The sequence below is a fragment of the Chelonus insularis genome, unplaced genomic scaffold (assembly GCF_013357705.1).
Source record: "Chelonus insularis isolate UGA/USDA-ARS -01 unplaced genomic scaffold, ASM1335770v1 contig_93_pilon, whole genome shotgun sequence".
In the NCBI taxonomy this organism is placed as follows: domain Eukaryota; kingdom Metazoa; phylum Arthropoda; class Insecta; order Hymenoptera; family Braconidae; genus Chelonus; species Chelonus insularis.
The window spans coordinates 1,239,411-1,256,666 of NW_023276782.1; the positions used below are offsets into that span (position 1 = coordinate 1,239,411).

At 29.4% G+C, this 17,256-nt stretch overlaps 3 protein-coding genes across 8 annotated transcripts in view; 2 read left to right on the plus strand and 1 right to left on the minus strand.

The window, feature by feature from the left end:
* Positions 1 to 17,256, minus strand: part of LOC118072335 (calcitonin gene-related peptide type 1 receptor-like) — a 110,695-nt gene that overhangs the window by 29,373 nt on the left and 64,066 nt on the right. The gene's annotated exons all lie outside the window — the stretch shown is intronic.
* On the plus strand, positions 6,126 to 9,111 carry LOC118072333 (esterase FE4-like). The gene is made up of 8 exons (XM_035092099.1): positions 6,126 to 6,508; positions 6,705 to 6,993; positions 7,437 to 7,622; positions 7,687 to 7,889; positions 7,984 to 8,140; positions 8,284 to 8,601; positions 8,659 to 8,803; positions 8,889 to 9,111. The coding sequence occupies exons 1-8, from the start codon at positions 6,374 to 6,376 to the stop codon at positions 9,049 to 9,051; spliced, it is 1,596 nt and encodes a 531-aa protein (XP_034947990.1). The 5' UTR covers positions 6,126 to 6,373; the 3' UTR covers positions 9,052 to 9,111.
* LOC118072334 (venom carboxylesterase-6-like) lies at positions 10,003 to 12,396 on the plus strand. 2 transcript variants are annotated; one of them, XM_035092102.1, is made up of 8 exons: positions 10,003 to 10,281; positions 10,437 to 10,719; positions 10,788 to 10,973; positions 11,057 to 11,232; positions 11,334 to 11,490; positions 11,564 to 11,878; positions 11,964 to 12,108; positions 12,183 to 12,396. In XM_035092102.1, the coding sequence occupies exons 1-8, from the start codon at positions 10,147 to 10,149 to the stop codon at positions 12,340 to 12,342; spliced, it is 1,557 nt and encodes a 518-aa protein (XP_034947993.1). In that variant the 5' UTR covers positions 10,003 to 10,146; the 3' UTR covers positions 12,343 to 12,396. The 2 variants fall into 2 exon arrangements, with proteins under 2 accessions (XP_034947993.1, XP_034947991.1); XM_035092100.1 differs by having other exon boundaries at positions 10,004 to 10,281; positions 11,057 to 11,259.

Consider the following 17,256-nt stretch of genomic DNA (forward strand, 5'->3'; position numbering starts at 1 on the left):
CCTAAACAGTGCTCTAAATTTTTGTTTGTAATTCTTTCGTCAAGGTTCAACATTTGCACAATAAACAATTAAAAATATATCTTCCGCGAGCCGAGACTTATCGAAGAACAAAGGTTTCTACTCCGTATTTTTATTCAAATTTTTAGATAGGGTGACAAATGAACAGTAGTACATAGACCCAAAAAGTTTTACATAATAAAATTGATGAAATAATGATATATTAGCGAGAAACTATAAGACCTGGAAATGAACATAACTTTTATGCTAATAGTGGTATGGGGTTGATTGAGGGCTCATTTGAAAGATCTTGATGAGAGGGGAAGAGTCAATATAGTGCAAATCATAATTGTCGCGAAATTCATGCAAAAATTGAAGCAAGTTCCCGTTTTACCCTATTTTAGGAGTGAAATAATGAATTTTTTATAAGTTTGACCCGATTCCGCATTTCTACGCATTAAGACGAAAAGAATGAGTGGTCGATCATTAAAATCAGACAACTTTGATTTTTCGACCCAAAAAAATGGCAAGTGGTACCCCTTTCCATTTTTTTTGGCCAAAAAATAAAAGTACTCCGATTTTCAAGTTTGACCACTCATTCTCTTCGTCTTGAAGCGTAGAAATGCGGAATCCGGGCACCGCCCGGGAAAACTCACTTTAACACACTCAAACAGGGGTAAAACTGGATACAAATTACTAACAATCATCCCCCTGACTTTAAACCCCTATAACTCATGAACGGACGGTCCAATGACCATTTTCAGGGACGTTTTAGAAACCTAAAAAGTCTGAGCTAAACATGCATATCCCTGAGAATTGTTTGAAAAAATTTTCTTCACCCTTAAAATCGCTAAAATATAAAAAAAAATCACATTTTTTATGGGATTTTGCCAACTATTTTGGTCATTTTGAGGGCAAAAAGAAATTTTTTAGACACTTTTCATTGATATGGATCTTTAGCTAAGATTCTGAAGTTTCAAAATATATCTTAAAAATCATCGTTTGATAATTTTCTTACGAGCTATAGAGGTCTAAAGTCGAACTAAAGGTCAAAAAATCATCTACTCTCGACTTTGGACCTCTATAACTTCTGTAAAAATTGCCGGGGGGTGATTTTTAGGGAGTATTTAGAAACTTCAGAATCTTAGCTAAAGATCCATATCAATGAAAATTGTCTAAAAAATTTCTTTTACCCTCAAAATGACCAAAATAGTTGGCAAACTCTCAAAAAAATGTGATTTTTTTTTATATTTTAGCGATTTTAAGGGTGAAGGAAAATTTTTCAAACAATTTCTCAGGGATATGCATGTTTAGCTCAGACTTTTAGGTTTCTAAAACGTCCCTGAAAATGGTCATTGGACCGTCCGTTCATGAGTTATAGGGGTTTAAAGTCAGGGGGATGATTGTTAGTAATTTGTATCCAGTTTTACCCCTGTTTGAGTGTGTTAAAGTGAGTTTTCCCGGGCGGTGCCCGGATTCCGCATTTCTACGCTTCAAGACGAAGAGAATGAGTGGTCAAACTTGAAAATCGGAGTACTTTTATTTTTTGGCCAAAAAAAATGGAAAGGGGTACCACTTGCCATTTTTTTGGGTCGAAAAATCAAAGTTGTCTGATTTTAATGATCGACCACTCATTCTCTTCGTCTTAATGCGTAGAAATGCGGAATCGGGTCAAACTTATAAAAAATTCATTATTTCACTCCTAAAATAGGGTAAAACGGGAACTTGCTTCAATTTTTGCATGAATTTCGCGACAATTATGATTTGCACTATATCGACTCTTTCCCTCTCATCAAGATCTTTCAAATGAGCCCTCAATCAACCCCATACCACTATTAGCATAAAAGTTATGCACATTTTCAGGTCTTACAGTTTCTCACTAATATATCATTATTTCATCAATTTTATTATGTAAAAATTTGTTTATACCGAAAGCTATACTCTTTACCGTCTCTTGTTGAGAATAAGAGAACTTTATATAGATCATAATCGTTTAAAAAGTGACTATATTTTCTTAAAAAACATTGAGCATTTCTCGAAAATTAGGCCATTTTTTTAAAAACTCAACACTTCTATTTAAATTACCCCTAAAAAATACGACAGCTTTTAATTATTTGAAATAGCTCACTCCTTTGAAAGCAAATTTTCTGAATAGAGCTTTATTTTTACAAGCACATTCAGCTTTGATAGTTGACTTCGTCTAATTTTCTTTCATCCTGTAATACTCACCCTTTCCAAGCATTGACAAAAAACCTTTACTTTTTAATTACTCGTGGAATTTTTAAAAAATGAATTATTCAACTGAAAAAGTGATGACAATGTAAAAAGAGAGTGATGACGTGACAAAGTAAACATTTCTACATACACAGATCTCTTTTCCACAGTATGATAAATTGCCAAACCACATGGAATAGACGATGAGAAATCGATCAAGTGCTTTACGAAGGTCTTCCTCTTCATGTAAGATCAAGCCATGATTTCTTATTTCGGTACTCGACAAACGTAACACGAAAGCCTTAGTAAATCCCATCACGTCTCTCTTTAAAGTGCTATCGTCTGCTAGAAACGTTAGCAGATTTTCCACCGACTTAAAAAGACCATCTATTTGTTTGTTTTTCTTTTTACTTTTTTTTATTACACATAAAGCAAAAAATAAATCACGGTTTATTTTTTTTAACGAATTGACTTCAAATATTAGTGAGAAAAAATAAAATCAACTCTTTAACGTTTTTTCAAATTGTTTTTATACTGAGAAAAGTAGGAGTGAAGTAAAAAGAAGAATATTCAGCAAAGAGTAACATCCTTTTATAAGTAGAAAATTTTTCAAATAATTCTTTTCTGAAGAATAAAAATTATTCACCAATGATTGAAAAGCAAGAATGAGGTATTTTATGTGACATTTAAATAAATAATTAAATCGCAAAAGTATTTCGTAGCGATGACTTTATTATTTATCACTAGAATGTCACGTATACAAACGTGTTTCGAATTTTATATCCTAGGAACTATTCAATATTTAATCAGTTTACAGTATTATTATTGGATTTTTTATTGCACTAAGATCTTTTTTGCAATTTAACAAAAAAATAAAATCTAAATAAAACCTACTATTCTATAAAACTTAATCAGAAACTATTGAACTTTTTTTTAATAATTTCGATGAAAATAAAAATAAAATAATAGCAATTAAATTACTCAGATACATGAAAAAAAAATCAAATTAAACCTTCAAGTAATATCCACATGAGAGTTTATTAATTAATAACAGTTTTTGACATCAAGGTGTGAATCACTAATGGATGTAACAAAATTAATTAGCTTTGATTACACAGGTAACCACAATTTTAAGCTTCAACTCATCATGTAGAGTTAATTCGAATAATATGTCTACAGATACATTACAAAATGTCCAAGTGAGCAAAAACATCTCTAAGCATGTAACATGAACTTTTATGAGTCCAATCTGCATGTGGATAATCAAAAAACATCATCCATTTAAATGAAATCTCCAAGGTTCATATGATGTATAATTTAGCTTTCATGAGTTTGAAAAGAAAAAAGATATAGGAAATTCATTGAAATATTTAATGAGATTTCTTTATTGTTCACTTTTGCATACTTTTTTCTATATAAAAAAGCATTCTTTTTGTTTATTCTTTTTTTTTTTTTGGTAATACTTGAGAAATATTTGCATTTATATTAGTGCCAGTACGTTAGTAATATTACATTATACCATTTTCTTCTTCCAAACCCATATTCCAAGTAACTTTGTTATAAGATGCACCACATTACCTCTTGTGAGTCTTGATAACGACGAAAAATAAGCTGTGACACAAGTTTTTTCAACAAATGTTAAATTATTTTTAGAATGAAAATACTTCCTCCAGACTTGATGTTTCTTTATTTTTAATTCCTTCTTCTCATAGCTTTTCTTCAATTCTTTTGCTTTTTAAGAAAGAAGAAATTCCAACTTTAACCTGACATAGTTCATACCAAACATTCAAATGAAAGGTTTTAAAATGAGAACAGCAGAGAAAAGGGTATGAGAGATTAGATATTTCCTGAAAAAAATGGAGAGAAGTGAAGAGAATCCATTAGGAGACTATGAGAAATAAAAAAACGTGGAGATTCTATAGCAAAATGTTCAACAAAACACCAAGGATTTGATTTATTATACATATTATAAACTTTGTGCATACTAAGTATATTCCAAGCAAGCTTTTATTGAATGAACTCATTATTATGTACTGTTCATATGCAAGTCCGCTGGGAAGCTTCCGGAATCACTGAGATTCTGATATTGCATACAAATCAGAAGGCTTTTGAAAGATGGAAAGTTAGATGGTCAGTTGCAATTAAGTATCAAGAGCAGACAAATAGAAACTTCCTCCAACAGTTCACATTGCTAATGAAGTTGGAATTATTGAAGATTCAATTGTCCAAGGGATGACAAGTACTTTGATTTTCATGCAAAATTGAACAATTATTATTAAAATATTTAAATGATTGAAAATGTTTTGATACAGTGATAAATGGTTGGAATAAAAATTCTAAAATGTTGAATGAGGTCAGACTATTTGAGATCAGTGAAATAAAATTTTTTCCACGTAAAAACGACCAATTAAAAGTTAACGAAACACGCTGAATGATAGAGAGAAGAGAGGAACAAAGAGCTAGCTTTAATTCAGATGGAGAGAAAGATCTATTTGACAAGCCTACCATTCCTCACTCCAAAAGTTTGAATTTCAAATGCTTTTTTAATCTGTTGTAGAAGCTGAAGTTCACTGATTTAAATTGCATGCAAAATGCTATAGTATAATGATTTGAATTCAGAAGTGGATACACAGATACTTGATCAACAAAAATAATTGTTGAATATAAATTGATTTTACATACTAAGTTATTATTTACAATTTTCAAAATAATTTCATTATTCATGATAAAATAATTTACACATTTTAATTTATAGATTCTGTAATAAAAATTGGAATTCAATTGACTGAAAGATTTGATCTTCCAGCTAGATCTCCAACTTATTGTTACTTCATGATATTGATCCATATTGCAAAGTAGATGAAAATATGACTTAATGAATTATTGATAATTTTAGAACAAATTTGATAAACTAAATGAGTAATTGATTGATAGTTAAATGTTTCCTTTTTGTTAATTAAAAAATGAATAGTTCATGAAACTAAAGAATATCAAACATTCTTGCTTAGCAAGAGAAGAATGACGTAGAGAAGAGCAAAAATTAAATTAATAGAAGTTCGGAATTTCGTAATTACATTAATGTATGTTCTAATTTTCTCTCCAAGTTAAATTATCCTCAAAATCACTCTATTGACCAAGATTTCAGATAACCACAATTCTTCAATGCATTAAACTTTTGTGATCACAACAATGAAAACAAATTGAGCAATTTTAAAATTGTAAATTTACTGAAGCAGAAATTCATTCATCAAAATTGATATTTTATGATGGTCACAGTGTAACTATGACACGAATGAGATGATATGATAAATGAATCAGTGATATGTGACATGGAAAAAATGACCATTTCAAAACTAGAGGTAAATGTCGAGAAAAAAAATAAAAACAATTGATTTTTTTTTATCACAAAACTTTAATCAAATTTTAATCAATAAATGACTATACATGCAATGCATGCAAGTATAAATACTTAAATAAAATTGGAACAATGAAAAATATTCTGTAAAAAAAGTTCATCTGTTAATATTGACTGAGCATCAATGGCCACTGGCTGATAGTATTCACATTATTGCTAATTTTATCTACATAATAAAAAAGAATTGGATTATTTTATTATTAAACAATAAATGACTGACTGAAATTAATAGAATAGTAAGAATAGTTGATGAATAATAATTCAGGTTATTAAAATGTTTAAAATTGAATTAGATATTTTTTTAGTCATATTTTTGAAAATGCCAAATATGTATTCAGTGTGACTGTAAGAGTCTTCAAATAATTATCATCAATTTTAAGATAAGATAAACAAAGAAATAAGTAAATACTCATTCTAATTACGCATTACCCTTTCCTTTAATGGAAGCTAAAAAAATGCAACATGGTAGTAAATAATTAATAATAAAATAATCAATTATTCACTGCATGTCTTTTGCACTTATGTTGAAGTTATATTAAAAGATATAAACTGTGGTTCTGCCTTGAATTTTTGTAACGCTGGTATAGATAGTGTTATGAAACATTCCAGTAGAGAGGGGAACTTTCATGACACTCGAGCTCGTACAATCCTCAGTTGATATAAAATTACAGTCAGCTGTTGACGCTTAAGTGCTTATAACAAAGTGGTATTATCAATTAACAAGTTAACAAGTGTTTGTATATATCAATGGCGGATCCAGTAATTCAAGTTCAACAAGGTCAGCTACGTGGAATTTGGGAGAATAATATTTATGGTGTAAAATTTGTAGCCTTCAGAGGAATTCCTTATGCTAAGCCACCAGTTGGAGATCTACGATTCAAGGTACAGTCTCGAGCGAAAAGGATGCAAGACTCTTTGTAAAATCAATATTTAATCTATCAAGTATCTCTAATACTAAGTGAATCACGTAATTGACGTGACTTGTATTTTTATATTAAATTATAATTATAAATGATTAATATTGATTATTAATTATTGATCACATTGTTCCTCTTCTCTTCTCAATGACAACAATTAGGATCCTGAACCTGTAGAACCATGGTCTGGTATCAAAGATGCTACCAAGTTTGGAAATAAATGTATGCAGAGAGACTGGATAACTAAAGAAATCATTGGAAAAGAAGATGGCCTTTATTTGAATGTTTACACGTCTGATTTGAATCCATCGGCTCCAAGAGCTGTTATGGTTTGGATCCATGGAGGAGGATTCATTTTTGGGAGTGGTGATGATGATTTTTATGGGCCAGATTACTTTATTGAGAGAGATGTCGTGCTAGTAACAATCAATTATAGAGTTGGTGTTCTTGGTAAGATGAAACATAATAATTATAGTTATTAAGAAATAATCAACAAAAAAATCCTTGATAAAAACATAGATGATATGAAATCTGCAACAATTGTATTGCATTTATTTATAGAACAGATACAACAAAAATCAGAAGTTTATTGCTATAATAAATGTTTAAAAGAAAATAAAGATCATTCACTTATCTACAATAATATTTTAAAGATTAAATTGATCAAAACAAAATGACTTTTCATTGATAAGAGCTAAAATAGTAATTATTTTAGATAAAAGGTGACAAATAAAATCATTTTCTCTTATCGTTTTACAACGTTTATTTATTTAAATAATTGATAGTAATTAACGTTACATTAGAATCCAACATGTCTCGTAATGCAAACATTTTTTGTAAATAATGTTACTCCATCAATATTGACATAGCTAATAGCTAAATTGCTTTTGAAGGATTTCTGAATGCTGATGATGAAGAAGCACCGGGTAATCAAGGTTTGAAGGATCAGGTTTTAGCATTAAAATGGGTACAACAGAATATCTCAAGATTTGGTGGTGATCCTCACAATGTAACGATTTTTGGCGAAAGTGCGGGTGGAGCTTCCGTTCATTATTTAACCATCTCACCATTAGCTCAAGGTTGGTGAATTTTTAAACAACAAGTCTAGACAGAATTGAGAATTATCTGACTCAAAATTTTCAGGATTATTCCATAAGGCAATTTTGCAAAGCGGAGTAGCAATAAATCCCTGGGCATCTTCTGCATGTTCTCCAAAAGAGACAGCTTTTAAATTGTCTTCTATTCTAGGAAATGAGATTACAGATCCTAAAAAACTTGTCAAGTTCTTGAAAACAGTTGATGCTCATCAATTGATAGATGCTGAGAAATCTCTTCAAACATGGCAGGTGAGTGTTTCACTAATCTTATTTTTATTTCTTGTTCAATATGTATTTATCAATTAATTATTTATTTATTTATTTATTAAAAATTTTAATACAGGATAAATGGTTATTCATTTGGCCATTTGGACCATCAGTGGACGAAAAATCGAAAAATCCTTTCCTTTCTGTTCCTGTTCAAGATGCAGCTAAATCAGGAATTAAAGTTCCATGCATTTTGGGATATACAGATTCCGAAGGAATCTTGGCACTCGCTGGTATGATTGATAATATTGTTTAGTTTTATATTTTATTGAATATCAAAGAAGAAGAATCAATGAATTCTTTATATCGTTATTGATTCATTTATTTCTATCTCCAACATGGTTACTTTTAATTTTAAAATAAAATTCTTTTCTAGAGGTAAATAAAGATAAATTTGCGGATCTGGAAGCAAATCAAGAAAATCTCCTATTTCATCCTACAATGAAGAAGATGTTGAAAGAAAAAAATATCACAGTGGATCAGTTTAAAAAACTCTTCATGGGAGATGTAAAAATCGCACCAGAAAATGCCCAGAATATGGTAGATTTACTGAGTGCAGTGCATTTCATTATTGGAATTCATCAGACGCTTCAGATTCAAAATCGCATCTCTCACGTTCCAGCGTATCTATATAAATTTGAATATGAAAGTCCGAAGTCTTTGATGAACCATTTTTTACAAGTTGATTTAAAAGGTTTGTACTATTATTGCATTATAAAAACATTAGAATAATATAATATAATTATTCTAGGTACATGCCATGGTGAAGAAATACAATATATGTTTTATCCACACTTACTTAAAACATTCGGAATGCCACAACCAACTTTAGGTTCCACTGAATCTCTGATTACACACAGATTCATTGAATTATGGACCAACTTTGCTAAAACTGGGTATGTATCTTGTTAGTTTACCATGTAAAAATTGATGATTAAAGTTTAAATAGTTCATGACTTCATTATTTTTTGCTTATTTCAGAAATCCAACACCTACACCCTCAGAAATAACTCCAATAGATTGGAAACCAATAAATGATTCCATTGAGTACAATTGTCTGAAAATTTCAGAGGATGTCAGCATCATTAAGGAAACGAATATTATGCACGAAATCGAGATGAAAATGAAAAAGAATAAGCTATAAATCACAACAATTTTATATTGTTAACATTTGTTAAATAAACAAGACAAAATTTTGTAAAAATCTGTAGATTTATTCTTTTATTAATTTAAGTTACTTATGTAATTAAAAATTATTCCTACCTTACTGACAGATTAACCGTTTACTTGTCGAACATAAAACCAAAAAAGAAAAAGATAAACAGCTACACCTGAAAGGTCAACGAACGAGTTATAAATATAGGAGATAATTAAAGAGATATATATATCATCTGATCACCCAACCTAGTTTAATTTTGATTTTTATTCGCAAAAATGGCAAAAAAATACTTATAACTGATATTTTACTTGCAAATTTTCATATTTTATATATTCATTGTAAACAATTACATATTGGAATGCATAAATATTCAAAATTTCTCCCAGGAATATGTCTATATGCATATAAATATAATATAGAGTTGGTAATTCATTTTCACAAATATGAACAACAGTCAATAGAATCCAATAATAATTCAGTCACACAGATAGATTATTCATTGATTGTAATGTTGAATATTTTATCGTCGCAATCTGTATAAATAAAATCAGAGTATTTGTCTGCCTGACTGGACCAATTTCAATTGAACTTCATAGACATAAACAGAAGGCTACTAGAAATGACCTACGACATATTTTTTGTAAAGTTCATTTTTTAAAACAAGTTTAATTATAAACAATTAAAAATGGTTCTTTTATCTTCATAGAAATAAAAGGTAAGACTAAATTAAATGAATATTCAGAAAATTCTTCGCTGACTTCAAATATAAAGACACAATTTTTTAATTGACAGATAGTCCACTAATAACACAACAATTTCTTATACATCGAAATAAATTGAGCGTAAAAATTACATAAACTTTTGTATTGAGAATCACGAATGGATTTGTTTTGTTTCTGAAGGATTCAATGTTACGGTTGACAAGGCTCGATGTATTGATAGACAACAAAGTGGAGGAACTAGTCATTATTTAATGACGTATAACACTATATAGCTGACAGTTTACATAAGATCACAGCAATTGCTTATTATAAAACTTATGCTAAAACCAGTCAGGAAACGTGCGACTATTCTGCTACAATGCAAGATCCAATTATCAAAGTTCAACAGGGCCAATTGCGTGGAACTTGGGAAAGCAGTTTTTACGGAGTACAATATGTGGCATTCAAAGGAGTACCTTATGCTAAACCACCAATTGGAAATCTGCGGTTTAAGGCAAGATAATAATTGTAAATTATACGTCATGTTTAGTGATAAAAAGTTAACTTTACTGCTTTTGATTGTAATTATTAAATTACATGTTATGATAGCTAAAAAAAATATTGAAATAGAGCCTTAACTCATTTTAAATGTTATTTCTTCTTTATTAGGACCCTGAACCAGTAGAACCATGGTCTGGTATCAGAGATGCGACTAAATTTGGATATTCAAGTCCTCAGAATAATGTAATGCTTAAAGCCGAAAGCGAGGATTGTCTCTTTTTAAATATTTATACTTCAAATTTAAATCTTTCTGTCGCAAAACCAGTCATGGTTTGGATACATGGAGGAGCTTTTTATCTTGGTTCTGGTGATGATTCACTTTATGGCCCAGACTATTTAATTCATAAAGAAATTGTATTAGTTACAATAAATTATCGACTTGGAGTTCTTGGTATGATTTTTTATTTCTCCTTTAAATAAAGAAACATCGTTAAATTATAATGATGTTTTACTAAGTAGGATTTCTAAATGTTGATGATGAAGAGGCACCGGGTAATCAAGGTTTAAAGGATCAGGTTTTAGCATTAAAATGGGTACAACAGAATATCTCGAGATTTGGTGGTGATCCTCACAATGTAACGATTTTTGGCGAAAGTGCAGGAGCTGCTTCTGTTCATTATTTAACCATCTCACCACTAGCTCAAGGTTAATGAAGCTTGAATTAATATATGCCAAACTGTAGCTTCATATGAACAGTAGAAGTTGTTCTAATTAAAATTGATTTTCAGGATTATTTAATAAAGCAATAATGCAAAGTGGTGTTGCAGTAAATCCTTGGGCTGCTTATCCATACTCTCCTAAAGAAGCTGCTCTAAAATTTGCATCTCTTTTAGGAAGTCAAATTACTGATTCCAAAGAGATAGTAAAGTTCTTAAGAACAATTGATCTTCAACGACTACTAGAGGTAGAGAATTCACTTCGACAATGGCCGGTATGAGATTTTTTATCAATCTTCATTTTTTAATAGCTACAGTTTATTTATTTTTATTTATTACATATGTACAGAATAGTTTTTTCTTTCTACCACCATTCGGACCAACTGTCGATAATAAATCAAAAAATCCTTTTCTTCCTGTACCTATTCGAGAAGCTATCAAACAAGGAGTTCAAGTTCCCTGTATTTTTGGTTACACCAGTCGAGAAGGAGTTGTTTTTATGAGAGGTAATATTGATTCCAATTCTCTTTTATTTGATACAAGAATTATTTCTGAAAAATGAAAACCTTCTGCTTTCAGAATTTGAAGAAAGATGTCACGAAATTGATATAGATCCAGAAAATTTATTAATACATCCTAGCACGAAAAAAATATTGGAAGAAAAGAATATAACTGTGAATGATATGAGAAGAATGTACCTAGCAGATAAAAAAATCGATATTAACTCTGCTGAAGAGGTAGCAGACTTATTAAGTGCAACGCAAATTATTATTGGAATTCATCAAATACTTATGATTCAAGCTCAATTCCCAAATATTCCAGCGTACTTATACAAGTTTGACTATGAAATTGAAGTACCACTGATGCAGAAACTACTAGGACTAAATATGAAAGGTAGATGTTGATTACAGATTATTTAACTATAATAGAATTTTCTTTTCATTTGGAATTAATTGAAACTTGTCTTTATTTGAATTAGGCACTTGCCATGGTGAAGATATAGCATTCTTATTCCTTCCTAAAATCTTTGAGATGATTGGAAAAGTACCACCACCTCAAGATTCTACCGAATATTTCGTAATTCAAAGATTTATCGAACTATGGACCAACTTCGCTAAAATTGGGTATGAATTTCCTTACTCTATCGTCGAGAAATTTCACATCGCGGTTTCACTTGATTACTCTATATTTGCTTTAGAAACCCAACACCTCTAACTTCAAAATTAATTCCAATTGATTGGAAACCAATTAATAATCCTATCGAGTACAGTTGTCTAAATATTTCTGAGGATCTCAGTATGATCAAAGAGAAAAACATTTTACTACAAATCGAACAGAATATTGCAAGTAAGCTTTGATCAAATTATATAATTAATAAATAATGAATTTTTCCGAAAATTTCATTATTTAAATCACTGGCTCTAATAGCTTTGAAAAGTTTAGTAAATATATGTAGTTGTTATGTTCTATTTAATGCATTCTATTAACTAGTTTTTGATGTTTTAAAATTTTTGGGTTACATTAATCATTAAATATCTATTGAAAAATATCATTAATAAACATGTAATTGTTTTATCTTATTGTTCCATCAACTGCTATAAGTGATTTATTATCATGAACAACGAAAACTGTTTTCAATCCATTATCTTGAACAAAATAACATAAATAAACCATGTAAAAATTTTTTTTTCTAAATAAAATTAATACCTACTGATTACTTTGATATTTCTCTAATTAGTTAAGTATTGAGAACATGAATTTAAGTGATTTTTTTAAAACTCATTTTTTAGAGAGCATTTATCATTAATGTGCTCCATAAACACATATAGATTAATCGGAAGATATTACAACAATTAAAATACAATTACATCATAATTTACTGTACACAATTCGAACTTTTATGATGTCACTCATTTATATTAAAAATAATCTCATTTAGTATTTTTTGATTCTGGTTAGTCAAAATGCCACTGTAAAACATATAACATCATATCTTTGGTGAAAGCGTTTAATTTATTAAAAGATAAATTTATAACAAGTAGCAATTTTTCTTCTTGAAACAAGTGTCTCAATTAAAATACAATTAACATAAATCAGTAGAGGTGAATAAATAATGATACAGTGCTAAATTATCAAAAAATCAACAAATATTTATTTGAAATATTTTATATTTGTGGCTAACAACAAGTGTTAAGTTTTAGTTGTCTGATTTGTTTATTCTTCTTTGACTTCTACTACTAAGTCTGATCAATGATGGAGTTTTCACCATACCTTGATGCTATTCAACAACTGGCAGGAAAAACATATAGTGAAAAACTTGAAAGTATAAACCGAATTGCAGAAAATATAATCGAGCATTGTGAGACTTCTAACAGTCCCATTGACATTCATCAATTTAAAGAAATCCCTGAAGTTCTGATACCTTTTATACAACTGAGACTTGGAGAAATTTTTAAAAGACCTGAGGTAATTTTGGACGCTTTAAAATCAGATGATCCAGTACTATTTGCTGCAGCTCTAAAAATTCAATGGTTCTTTGATGGCTCTGTGGAAAATTATCCAAATGTTTACGATTTTCAACATCATGTTTTTCCTTTTGTATCTGTAGGTAATCGATACAAAATAATTAAAACATTAGCTGCGAATTTACCACCGGATTATTCAAAAATTTCTGAAGAATTTTATTTGACTATAATGGAGATGTATGATAAACTAGAAGCTCAACCGCTTTTACTAAATTGCAGTGAATCTTTTATAGATAATATTCTTACACACCATGTAATTAGATTTGATGTGAAAGATTTCAAAATATTAGTTCGTAATCATTATCGTGTTGCAGTAAAATATTTGAAATTATGTGCATCTGCTGCGAATTCTCATACAAAAAACATCTACCCACCACTGGAAACCTATCAACATTTTCTACTATATTTATTAAAAAATAATGATATTGAAAATTTTATAGAATTGATTGAAATGTATAAAAGTTCACCATCAAAAATTCAATTAGGTCAACGTTGTACTGAATTTTTTTTAGACTATGAGTTTGAGACTCTATTGGAAAAACCACATCTTTTCATTCCTATTTTACATCTAGATAAAGTTACTGAACACTTAACAAAATCTGAATTTGAGATGGTTTTTAAGAATATGTTTCCAAACAACATAGAAGAGTTTGATTTCAAAAATCTTTACGACTATTTAAAGTACATCCCACAAGACCAGAAGTTATCACTAATGTTGACAACTTTTGAAGAAGTTTACAAAGTAAATTTACTGGATTGTGATAATAAAATAACACCAGATGTATTGATGGCACTTCCATCTTCTGAACGAATTAAGCAAGCAAGAAAGAAACTTGAGACTGATAAGAATTGGTCCACTGTTGGTGACAAAATTGAAAACTCTTGGGTGTGTTATTTGCCAGTTGAAGAATCTATTCCTATTATAAAAAAACAAATTTTCAAAACTCCTAGTGATTGGCGAAAAATTGAGCTACTTAAGCAAATGATATACACTTGTAAAGTCAATAACGATACAAATACTTTACTTGACGTATTGAAATATGCCACAACTCAACATAAAAATGAAGGTTGGTCTTTATTGGATTTTCTGAAAAGATTACCAGTTGACTTTGAAATGCAATATTTGCCTCAAGAACACTGGGAAGTGTTGAATGAATTTATAGGTCTTTACCATCGCCAAGGAAAAATATATGTCACTGAACGAGAATTTCAAGATATTGTCATTTGGGGAATTCACCATGATTTAATAAATAATTTGCCAATAAACGCAAAAATTGACATCGTGACTGAAGGGAATATTAATGGACGTATTACAAGATGGAATTTGTTCAAAGAAACACCAGAATTTGAAAAAATATGCATTGAAAAATTCATGGAATCAATATCCAGAGTGTATCTAGAAATTCATGATAATTCTACATGGTCTTGGCCAAATATAATACATTCTTTCATAGAAGCAATTTATGACTTTAACAAACGTAACTCTTATAGTGAGATGGAAAACGTATATGTTAAAAGTAATCCATTGTTTTCAAATGAAGTCCAAAAGTTGGTCAGTGGTCAGACTCAGAACCATAAATATTTTCCAACGATTAAACAAATAAAACAATTATTGAAAATTCATGAACCAGATCTCTACTATCTTTGGGTTGAAGAATATAAACCATCTGGATTTGTAATAACTGAACCTTTAGCACGAACTGAAATTGCCTTCGAAGATTACTTAAATCATTGGGAAGAATATTATGAGTACTGTAAAAATCATATCGATCAAAAAAATATCCAGTGTATGATACATATTAGTCGATGGTATCAAGATCTACCGATTAAATTTCTTGATAGATGCCTAAAAGATATTATTGATAACGAAGATTGCAATGCAGTCAAAATTTTGGCTTTACTTGTTGAGGGACCAGTTTTTGAAGAATTCATTAAATCTCAAACTGCTAACCTTACTTATGTTGGTGATGATACCAAAAAACACTTGACAAAATTGGTTATAGCAGAAGCTGTAAAATATACATATACTCTACCATCTGAGGAGTTTATTGCCCAACTTTTCGAAGAAAATGACTATGAAACTATTCACAAATGTCTCATTAAAATAGGAACAAAAATTCCGGCTAATAGACTACTTTTATTTTGCCAACTGTTGATAAACCGATCGCCAGCGATTAGTAAATTGAGTGTCAACTTGATTCATGATGTTGCTACTACTCAACAATTCCGACAGATTATTATGGATTTATGGAGAGCACGAAAAGATCGATTTATTGATTTTTACTTGATCAAAAATATACTAGAAGCTTTTATCGATAAGCCATGTACTGAAACTTGGGAAATGATTAAGGAATGTTTGACTAGTCTAAAAGTTGATGATCAACGTGCTCTTAAGTATATCAATTCATTTGACAGAATTCCCAACGAATATGTTGCTGATTATATCAAATTAATATTGATTGTTTTTAAACAAATTGGAGATTCTGTAAATAGTTTTGGACCTGAAGGAGTTTGGTTTAATACTAATAATATTCTTCAAAATCTTCCTAGCCATTTATCAGAATTTTTCCCAGAAGAGCTACATGAAGAAATTTTAAAGACATATCTAGCTGATTTGTCTTTACCAAAAGATGTATTGTTTGCTGCACAGAAATATCTTATTAATTTTTATATTTTGCCAGCGAAAGATAAATTGGATTCTAGATTAAAGTTCTTTTTAGAATTATTTGTGAAAATATTACATAGCGAGCAAGAAATCTATGATCCTGACAGCTTCACTCCTTCGTATCCTGTACATGATTTTTTGCAAGGATTAATAAGCAATACAATACCTATTCCTCATAGCTCAGTCAAGATTAAACTAATTAACGGTATTCTTGACACGTTTCTCTTAATATTGGAGCCTCAAGCAGCACCTGAATTTTATTGCAAATTCATTCTTGCTTCTCTTCATGATGACGAAACTTCTCCAAAAGACTTTGGTTGGAAAATAAGTCAAATTATTCCTGACTTAATTGATAGTTCGGTTGTATCTGTTTATATAATAGCACGATCATTGTTTGATCTTTATTATTGTTTTTATATAAACTTGGAAGCTGAAGGACAACTGGATATCGTTGAGAGTCTTTTAGAATCCAATCATGATAACAACACTTTATTAGCAGCTAATTTTTTGTTGTGGCAATATTTCGAAATGAAAAATTTATCACGATTATGGAAAATAGTACAATTGTTAAGAAACCATCAAAATGTTGCTGTAGTTTCATGTGCTAATTTGATACTTAGTGGATTTAAATATTAAGTTAACTATAGATAGCTATTAAATTACATTTAAAAACAAAAAAAAAATATTCTTAATCAAATGGTTACTAATTTTATGTAAATAAAATGTAAGTTTTCTCTGACTTATTTAATTGATATAAATTTGATTAATAATTGATAAAAAAAAACAATACTTCTCATCAAAGAGACTTTTCAAAGTTTATTAAATATTTTAAAATAATATAAATGGCATAATGAAAGATGTTTACAAATACTTAGTACATAATAAACTAAAAAAAAAAAATTAACATAGATGTAAAATTGATCTGTAAATTATTCATTCAAAACTGTAATAATAAATTAATGAAATTAGATTTTATTTTTAAAAATCTTGTCACTACGTGATGATAAATATATTGTATATTTTTTAAGTTCAATTTTAGAAGAAGAAAAATACCGAGTTGAGTTATGAGATAAAATATTTAA